The 10,475-nt window shown below is 38.5% G+C and overlaps 1 protein-coding gene across 1 annotated transcript in view; it reads left to right on the top strand.

The window, feature by feature from the left end:
- The window catches only part of sema6bb (sema domain, transmembrane domain (TM), and cytoplasmic domain, (semaphorin) 6Bb), a 96,293-nt gene that overhangs the window by 31,779 nt on the left and 54,039 nt on the right, over window positions 1–10,475 (top strand). The window contains exons 5-9 of the mRNA XM_037698168.1: window positions 577–675; window positions 2,550–2,640; window positions 5,624–5,743; window positions 6,316–6,404; window positions 7,204–7,421. Coding sequence (XP_037554096.1) covers window positions 577–675; window positions 2,550–2,640; window positions 5,624–5,743; window positions 6,316–6,404; window positions 7,204–7,421 — 617 coding nt within the window. The remainder of the gene's footprint in view (window positions 1–576; window positions 676–2,549; window positions 2,641–5,623; window positions 5,744–6,315; window positions 6,405–7,203; window positions 7,422–10,475) is intronic.

Genomic DNA, 10,475 nt, shown 5'->3' with positions numbered 1-10,475 from the left:
GGAAGATTGTAGATTGTATTGAATTTAATACGTCTCCAACAAAAGTTGCACATGTGATTGGTCTTACAGTGTACTTTTTGCTGAGGCAGGAGTGACTGGATCATTTTTAGATGTTTTCATGTTCTTGGTGCTTTTTTTTGGGGGGGTGGGGGGTGGGGGGGGCAGCTCTTATGTGCTGCTTGCAACAACCACCAAATCAAAGAATTAGTGAAAGACAGACTCAGTGACACAACTGTATTCAGTCACTAAGCAGGATTTGTGTTGTTTCATGTCCCACGTTAAAACTTAGCCTTACCTTTATCGTGTGTTTTAACATCTCATGTGTGTTTGTGTGTGTGTGTGTGTGTTTGTGTGAAGCAGGTAGGCACTTTAAGTCTCTGCAGGCTGCCTTCAGAGCGTATCAATATAACTGACAGCACTAATGGTGCAATAACTCTAACCATCAGGCGACTAAAAGCTTGATTTCACAGAATGTTTTGCATAATCAGCTTTTTAGTATATATTTGTGATGAGTTTTTTTTCCTCCAGCATTTTGCTATTTGCATATAAAACCCATATTTTCACTTCCATTCACAGGATGAGTGTCGTAACTTCATCAAAGTGCTGCTCAGCAGACAAGGAGGCTTGTTTTTGTGTGGGACCAACGCCTTCAACCCGCTGTGTGCCAACTACACTGTAAGTTAACACTCTCTGTCACACATGTCAGGCTCTCTGCACCTCTTCCACATCCGTTAGTGGGCTGACAAAACCCCAATTCATGGAACAGCTTTAATATACATAGTTTATCTTAATTTTCATTTGAGAGGTCTTGCCTCTAATGTTTAATTATGATTGCTGAGGCAAAAACCTTCAGCTTGATCAGAGATGTTTGAGGTGTTGTTTACTTATAGTCTTTCTTTCTGACACTTCTAAAATTGTGTTTTTTTTCTGAGAACTAATTGTTATTTCCTGGTGATTGTGGTTTGCCAAGCTTAAAGCAATAGTTCAGCTCTTTACAGTTTGGGGTTCTGCGTAAAGGTTATAAACCAGCTCCTTAATGACTTCAGTTTGGAAAGATAGATTTTTTGAGTTTACGGCTCAAAAATAGCTCCTGCCTTTATGTTCTTGCAAATATCAAGATATCTATGCACATATTTCATGTAAAAATTTATAGAATTTATTTTTTTTTAAATCTGCAAATTATTTTTTTAGATTTGAAGTTCAAGATGTCGTTAATTCCCTTCGGTTCTGGTCCTGCTCGGACTATCTGCCAGCTCGTCCATTTCTTCAAAATTAAACTTTACTTCGCCAAGCAGTTTAAAAGTGATATTTTATTTTATGTTTGTGATTTTTGAAGACTTGTTAAACAATTTATGGGGGTTATATAAACTGTCTCAACAAAATCTTCTTTTTAAAGGTTTGAAATACAAAAAAATCAAGTAAAAGAAACAAAAAGGGAGAAGGTAGGACGGCCTGAGAGTAAAACTGGAGATGTAATTTGTTTATCTGGATGGATTTATGTTTGTTTAATTACAATGTTGCTTGTGGTTACAAAAAAGAGAGAATCTCACTTAAATGAAGAAATAAAAGCAGACATCAGAGCTACACATGGAACCGCTGCTGGCCCGGTCCAATCAGTTATTTTCAGTGTTTTCAGAATCTCACCCAAACTGTCCCAGAAATGCATTTGTCAAATCCAGAAGGTTTGTACCCATCAAGCAGCAGCTCACCTGAATCCCCCTTCATTCAACACGCTCCATTTTTCAGCCAATCTCTGTCTCCCTCAATTACAGTAACAATTTCCAAACTGGCAGAAGAAAAACTACACATAAATATTAAAACACTCGCGCCAGCTGACTTCCCATCACTCTGCAGACATTTTAAAAGAATTGCAGGTAGAAGCGGGCGGAATTACAATCAAAGGCTTTTTTTCATATGTGTTATTTTCATTTTCTCACATTTAGTGCAACAGTGAAACAAACCTGGCCTGTTATCCGTCAGCCGCTAACGACATCCTGCAACAAAACTAAAGTCTGCCTGATTGGCTGGCTGTTCCTCGGGAGACTAGTTAGTGATGCAAGCTACATGTTCGTTTATTGTAGAGTTCAATTAAATGACATTTATAAACGAGTTTCATAGTGGATGAGAACCATTGTGTAAAAGTGCTTTTTTTAAATAGGTGACATAGCTGCTTGTGGCCCTTCAACATACAGTGTGTGTAGAACTGACAGCAGCCTGACTGCATGAAGATGGAAGTGTGCATACACAGGCTGCAAACTTATGTAAAAGAGAAATAAGACTTCATGTGGGGTGTCACCATATGTGTGTATTTGTCTCATTTGTGTATGAGAATGTAGTTCTCTTGTTGTGTCGGCTGTGTCTAATTGTCACCAGTGAATCATTAGTCTGCACTTTCAATAACGCTCACTAATTGCCTTTCTCCTGTGGCTTGTTTTCACGCTGCTGATGCAGATGCATTTATATTGTTTGGAACGTGCTGATTGAAGACTGTGTCTTGTTTGTCTGTTGTGTGCGTGTGCGCGTGTGTGTGTGTGCACGTTATTTAACAGGGAGACACTTTGGAGATGATAGGGGACCCGGTCAGTGGGATGGCGAGATGTCCGTATGACCCCAAACACGCGAACGTTGCTCTGTTTGCAGGTGAGATGCGTTCGCTGTCATTACGTTTTCACCACCGTTTAAACTGTGCAAAAAATACTTATATTTTGCTGTGAAAGTTCAGCCTTCAACTTTAATTTGTTCTTTGTTCCCTCTCTCTTGTTTACTTCATCAGCTGTAAACACTTGACTAATAAAGTAATCATCAGTGCTCGGCAGCTGAAAGTGGACAGAGCAATTACTGATCATCGTATTTTGTTTGTTTTGCTGCAATGATTATTCTGTCTGGTCAGCTATCAGGTTTATGATAATCATCATTTTGCTCTACTGTTTCTAGTTATGCATAGGATTAGGCACCCCTGGGTGTTTTTTTTTCACCTATTATCGACGTGGAATTAAACATAAATCTACAAATTAGGTAAAATGGTCTTATTTTTATGATACTGGGTTTTGAATGACTTTAAAATGAAAAAAAAAAATAATTGTAAAATCACCATTCAAAAGTTTGGTCATCCAAGTGATTCAAGCTCTTTCACACACTCAGTGTTTTTAAAGACTGATTTATTCCAAGTTTATGTCTTTATAAATGCTGTACTTTTTGCAGTGTAAGTCACACCTTTTTTGCATAAATTATCATGCCCTGTGAATTATATTGCAAAGCAAATTATTTATTTATTTATTTATTTTCCCGTATTTATAACCCAATTTTTGGCTGAGGTCTGACAATTTCATTCATTCTGACATAGAAAATTTTGAACACTACCATTTTCAGCCAGTAGAGGGCCTCGAGTAATATGGCAAGCCAAGTGTCTCATTAATAGGTAAAAGTGGCTATTAATGAGACACTCGGCTTGCCATACAATCCACCTTCGTCTCGCGCCAGAACTCCTGGAGCAAACATCAAATCAGTTGCATTTTGCCGCACTACCCAGGCGAAATGCAACTGATTTGACCATTAAAGTGCATTTATTAAGGGGAGGTCAAACTGAGACACACCTTTACTATAATGTCAAGCAAACAAATAATTGTTTTTAGGTGGTTATCTTGGTAAATTTTCAAAAAATGTGCAGCGAGTCGTCCCTGTAAGTGCTCCAGCAGCCGCGACTCGGCTTTTGAAATGCAGCTGATTTGACCGTCAAAGTGCATTTATTAAGGACAAGTTCAAAAGAGACACACCTCTGCTATAATTTCGAGCAAACAAATAATTGTTTTAAAGTGATAATCTAGTTAAATTCTTGTTAAAGTCCTCCCATGCACGCTCCCGCAGCCATTCGATTTTTGGCACACCGGCCCACGTTTCCGGTTTGTCAGTGGTGACGCATAACAAACGCGACGCGTCAGCGGTGACGCGTAATAGATGTGACATATGGTGAAGCAACTTATTCATGTTTTTTTCCACTTTATTAGACATATTTAGACTGATACGACTTGTGCGGCGGTGCGATGTGTACGGTGGCAAGCACGGTACCTTGATCCCACAAATCCTTCAGATTCTCTGCTTCCTAAAATTCAAACTCTTCATACCCTGAAGAGATGGATGAGAACATTTTTGGGGTAGCTTTCTCCTGCTTATTATTTCAATTACTGTACGTCAATGATCAGTACTAATAGCAGCTAAGTTAGAGTCTCTAACAGACTTAAAAACTTCCTGGGACAAAAAAACAAAGCGTTCCAACAGAAAGGCCTCAGGATGATGGAGCTGACTCTGAAGGAGTTTGTTTTCTACAATGACATCTGTGCAAGACACTTCAAAATCAGCAGAGAAAACGTTTGTTTCTCTGTCCTGATTTTGAAACAAGAAAATTTAAATAGGACTTTTAAGTTGTTTTTTGTATATTCATGAACAGAACTGTTGCAAAAACTCTTGTGTGCTTGGAGTGCACCGTCCGTCCAGATTTAGGATGATGGCACAGAGAACATTTTGCTGGTCAAGGAGGAACGAAAAAAATGATTAAAACGCGTCAAATTTTTGAATCAAAGCATCTGATATAGATTGAAGACAGTTTTGGCAAAACATAATAACCCTACACCCATCCTGAAATCTTTAATTAATCACATGAACAGGTGAAAGTTGATGAAATGCTTGTAATGTTTCATGGCATTGTGAAATAATAAATTAGACTAGAAAGTTCCTTGAGAAACTTTGATGAGGACTGCCAGGCTGCTGATGATTTAAATGGTTGATTTGACAGTAACGTGTTTGAATTCACTCTCAGCTACCAGTATACCGAAATTCAGCTGACTCGCTCTTAAAATGGCCGAGTTATGGTAGTTTTTCTCTTTTAGCTACGGTGGCCATCTTGGATATTTCATTTGCATTATGTATAACAACTCGCTCTCAGCTACAACCATAGTTAATGTCAGCTCAATATCTCAAAGAATGACTGAGTTATAGTCAATTTTGTGTTTGCTGAGGTAGCTATGGCAGCCATCTTGAATCAAAATGGCTCCAAACATCAATCACTTCTAGACATTTATCTGATGATTACTTTCTGTGAGTTTCAAACAAATCTAACAGTGAGTTTCTGTTTTCTTCAGGACCTGTACACTGTAATTAATGTGACTTGACAGCAGCAGTTAGTGTGAGGAGTGTTCTCTTATTCATTTGCTTTGGGGAAATATGGCGTCTTTGTTAGCAAAGTATGTCACCATGGTAACTCTAAATGCCAATGAAAGTAAAAGCACACATCATGGGGCCGAGCCGGTCATTTTGATATAACATCTGTGGGAGTATGCATTGCGGTTCGGGCCGCATTAAAGTTGACGGAAGAGTTAAGATATAAATAATAAAGTTTTCCGAGGTGAATAATAATAATAGGTAACTGCATTTACTATTCAGTCCCCAGTTATTAGAATAACATGACATTTTTAATGAATACATTGGAAGATCCATGTCTTGCTGAGCTGTTTGCTGTGACATTCTCCACCAGTGGGCCCCATAACTTTTGCATGTCATTGCACATTGTTGCTTTGGCCAGGTGTCCAGCTCACCGGTGTGTGTGTGTGTGTGTGTGTGTGTGTTACAGAGGGGAATCTGTTTACAGCCACAGTCACAGACTTCTTGGCCATTGATGCGGTGATTTATCGCAGCCTCGGAGACAGTCCCGCTCTGCGCACCGTCAAGCACGACTCCAAGTGGTTCCGAGGTACAAACAGACACTTGTGTCCATGTTGGTTCTTGTGAAGGTGTGCTGCTTTATGTGAGTCTTCCATTCAGAATCATGCTCATTTTGCTTGTGTGAGGCTTTCAGTGCATGTCCAGGATGATTGGCAGCATGCAGGATTGATATGTCAGCAGTAGAGGTCTGAGGTCACCGTCATGTTCAGACTGCTGGTACAGAAGTGACAAACTTACCACTTGGGAACAAAGTTACACAGTTTAGACAAAACACGTTTCAAGTTACATTTGACACGGGATGTCGAGGATCTTGGATGGATTATTGCCAAAATTACAGCACATGAATGATTTCTGAGAAAGACAGGGAACCACAAATCACCTATTGTTTGCTGTGAAATCTTTGACCATATAATGAAATTAAGCTTATGCCTCTGTGTCACGGCTCTTGTATTACTTTAGTGTTGTGGGAATTAAAGGCGCATTCACAAATGTAGACGCTTGCATTCTTTCTCATGATCCATCCATAATTCTTTTTTTTTCCCTTGCTCGTTTTGCACATTTTTTTGTACATGCCTGCTCAATTCTTCTCTGTCTCTTCAGAGCCATATTTTGTAAGTGCTGTGGAATGGGGGCCTCACATCTACTTCTTCTTCAGAGAGATTGCCATGGAGTTCAATTACTTGGAGAAGGTATACAAGTAATTCTTGTGAAAACATACAACCTACTTTTCATCCGATCTGTCCATTCAGCGCATCTTTTGAAAGGACTCCTGTGAAATGTGTTGTTAAAAAAAAAAAAAACGTGTGTGGAGATGCTGGACCAGAACTATTATTTGAATTTGTATACCAGCTCTTTTTTTCCCCTCCTGCAGCTCCACTGACCTTGAATTCTTTTATTTGTCTGTATCCAAAAAAATCAGTGTGAGAACACAACTCATGGCTGCATTACCCTGAGAAGCACATTTTGTCATGGTCATTTCAGAGGCTTTCTGCTTTTACCAGAGCTGATGTCAGTTTGAAAACAATTTCCTTTTGTTAGAAGCATTTAACAAGCATGCACATTGCTAATTCTAACAAATTAGCGGTTCACGTTTGGTCAAAAGTGCTCGCAGAAGATCTCTGGCGTTGACATGTTTACAGAGAGCAGAGCAAATGGATACTTAAACTGCATCTCTATTATGTGCTCAAAGAAGCAATTTTCAGATTCATTGTCCTTTGCATGAATAATTGATACTGGATTTACCATTATAAAGCAACGATCTGTCAAAACAGGGCTTCCACAATGCAAATAGCATGCAAATGACTTCTCACCCTGGAGTTGAAAGGGATCTTTGAATATCCTCTTTTTGAAGATAAAAACCAAATGTCAGAAAATATTTTGCTCCTTAGATTGTCGTTAATGTTCTATGACAGTGCTGAATTCATTTGATGCTCGTTGATGGCAATAAATGATGGCCTCCACTCAAATTTTTGCTTTGCTTTGTTGCAGGTGGTGGTGTCGCGTGTGGCCCGTGTGTGCAAACGTGATCAGGGCGGGTCGCAGCGAGTCCTGGAGAAACAGTGGACATCGTTCCTGAAGGCCCGTCTGAACTGCTCCATACCCGGGGATTCCCACTTCTACTTCAACCTGCTGCACTCCACCAGCCCCGTCATCAGGATGCACGGCAGGGACGTCATCCTGGGCGTGTTCTCCACACCGGCTAACAGGTACAACAGAAAAACATTTGTATTTATTTTCGTCTCAGATATAATTTTCGAATGTATTTGTCCTCTCTCAACTTCATCTTTTTCCTCCCAACTGAATTTGCACATGTGGATGTTTGGGACTTGTATCAACCTCAAAACAGTTTTTTCTTAGACAATACTGTGCGTTATGTTTAACATTATGAATGCATCTTAAATTAGAGTGTAGACAGTTTGGAATCTTTGGAGTGGTTTTTGTTGAAGTTGTTATTAGTAATAAGTGTCTTACCTGAAGTAGAAATTGCTCAGAGCATTTTCAGATTAAAATACTGAGAGGGAGATGAGCTATCAGCAAACTGGAGTTGGACCAGTCCCAAGGCAGATTTCTGCCATCTTAAAATAGCTCATCTTCAGTTAATATAAACACATTTTGAGCAGCACGGTGGCACAGTTGGTAGAGCTGCTGCCTCTCAGTGAGAAGGTGGCCGGTTCAATTCCTGGTTAGGGGCCTTTCTGGGTGATGTTTGCATATTCCCTCCGTGCATGCGTGGGTTTTGTCCGAGTACTCCAGTTTCCTCCCACAGATCAAAAACATGCATGTTAGGCTGATTGATGACTCTAAATTGTCCCTAGGTGTGAGTGAATGAGAGAGAGAGTGAATAGTTGTTTGTCTCTGTATGTGTCCCTGTGATGGACTGGAGACATGTCCAGGATGTCCCCCGCCTCACGCACAATGATAACTGGATATGGGCACCAAGTGACCTTTATGACCCAAAAAGGAAGAAATGGGTAAAAGAGGATGGATGGATGGATGGATGCGTTTTTAACTTTTACACCACTGTCACTTTTGCATTAGGCTGTTCTTACATGGAAGCCACAAAATAAAGACCAAGTTGAGTGTGGTCCATTAACAGTAATGGTCCAAGTGAAACCTCTGTTGTAAAACAAAGTACCGGTATGTTAAATGTAACAAAGCAAAGTAACTGTCTAAGGCAAAGGTAATGTCTTGTGAATTTTTTACACCACCTTATTTTTTCTTAGATGCTTAATTGAATATATTATGTTTAGAAACATAAACTTCACATGGACCATTACTGTTGATGGAGCGCAGTCAACTTGGTGTTTAGTGTAAACTACCTTGGACTTCTATGTAAATAAGCTCAAGCAAAAGTATTGGTGGTGTAAACGTTTATAAAATAGAATTTTTAGGGACAACTATAACATTTTGAAGTAGAGTCGTTTTTAGATAGTCTGCTCAGGTCTTGCACTTTAGCTTGTTTTTACCAAAATAAACTTCTGTCCAATATTTTAAACTTATAAAGCTCTGAAGGATTTCTACTGCAGGTAAGACAATGATTAATGATAACTCTGAAGAACACCCCCCTCAATAGATAAAAACTGGTTATTTAAGAGTAAAAATTTGAAAAAAGGCTGCCATTTTTTAAATCTTTTTTTTTCTCTCCTTAATGTTTTTTTAACATTGTTTGAATTATGTTTGTAAACTGATAGAACAAACAATAAACAAACAAACAAAATGGAAACAGTGACCAAGTGTATTAAAATAACAAAATGTGAGAAATTACCATCAAACATATCCTGATGCTTGCTCAATAATCCAGGTAGAAAAATATAAAAAAAAGTTAAATCTGGTCCTCTGGACTTTCAAAAAAAAAAAAAAAAAGAATGTCCAGAGGACCAGATTAAACTTTTTTAGATTACCATCAAACCTTAACAAAAGCTTTTTGCTCGGTTTAAAAAGGGGGTTGTGGTGTGTTAAAGGTTTGCCTAAAAATACATGTTGGCCTCCGTCAAATAAAAACAAAGACAAACACACCTGGTATGAAGCTACAATCACACAGCGCACCTTAAAACTCCATTAATCCAACTTTTTTTCCTTAATCTGTGAAGTTAGAATGTGGAAATCTTTTCAGTAGATCATACAGAGCTTCACAACATACATCCAAGTGGCAAATGACTGCCATGGGGGGCAGAGTGGGAAAATGATTGAGCCCAAAAATGGTTATTTGTTAAGAAATGATTTGATCAGTCAAATATAACCCAAATTATAGAGAGTAAACAAAGAAATTACTCTAATTTAATTTATATAAACCTTATAAGGAGTACTTTCCTTTTTTTAATGGTAAATATAAAACTGTGCTTTTTAATCGAAATGCTAATGTACCAATCTGATTTAATTCAAACTCTTTTAAAAATTGTGGATACCTAAATGTTTTTTCATGTTGTTTCTGACACGTTCTCAACACTCTAAAACTGCTCGATTGTTATTTCAATATATCATTGTGTGTAAGTTTGACATAATATTGATAATGTTGGTGAAATAAAATTTAATTATCAGAAAAAATGACCTAACTAACAGTGGTGATTTTAGCCTCTTTTTGGGGGGGTGCTCAAGCACCCTTAAATTTTAACTCTGCACCCCTGAAAAATAAAGTAAATGGATTGGTTTTTTTTTGTTTTTTTTTTTGCTGTTATAGGTCTGGGTTTTGGGTTCTGTTTATTACATTTATGATTTAATGCAACAAAATAAACCAATGTAAAAGGTAACAGATCATTGTAATACTTGGTTTATTTACATAATGACTTTAATTGCTTGATGTCCGGCCCCTGGGCTGCTGGTTTTCAGTAACTGTGACCCCCTGACCAGTTTAGTAGAATATCCTGCTTTAGAGGAAATAATACAGTTTATTCCATTTCCAAAACCTAAAATGAGTCTGGAAAAATATAAAAGATGATAAAGCCCTGTGGCCGACCTCATGAGCAGCTAAATATCACAGTGATAAACAGGAAGTACCACATGTTCATCTTTATGAGGTTGTGTAATGCAAAGCAGAGTGCTACGTCTGTAGCATCTTAGCTAGTGCGTCTGTATTGCCCGCCGCTAGACTACTTCTTGTTGTGCCGTGCTCTCTAAAATAGTTATTGAATCAAATGTTTACTAATGTAGGTAAATGCAGATGTTTAACCCGTTAAAATACACCAGAATGCAGGAAATGGCATCTACTTTTTTCAACATTTTCTTGGGGGGGGGGGGTGCTGAGCACCCCTAAAGGGCAGATT

Source organism: Nematolebias whitei, chromosome 3, assembly GCF_014905685.2.
Source record: "Nematolebias whitei isolate Nwh7 chromosome 3, NemWhi1, whole genome shotgun sequence".
Classification (NCBI taxonomy): Eukaryota; Metazoa; Chordata; class Actinopteri; order Cyprinodontiformes; family Rivulidae; genus Nematolebias; species Nematolebias whitei.
This window is presented reverse-complemented; position numbering and strand designations above follow the sequence as displayed.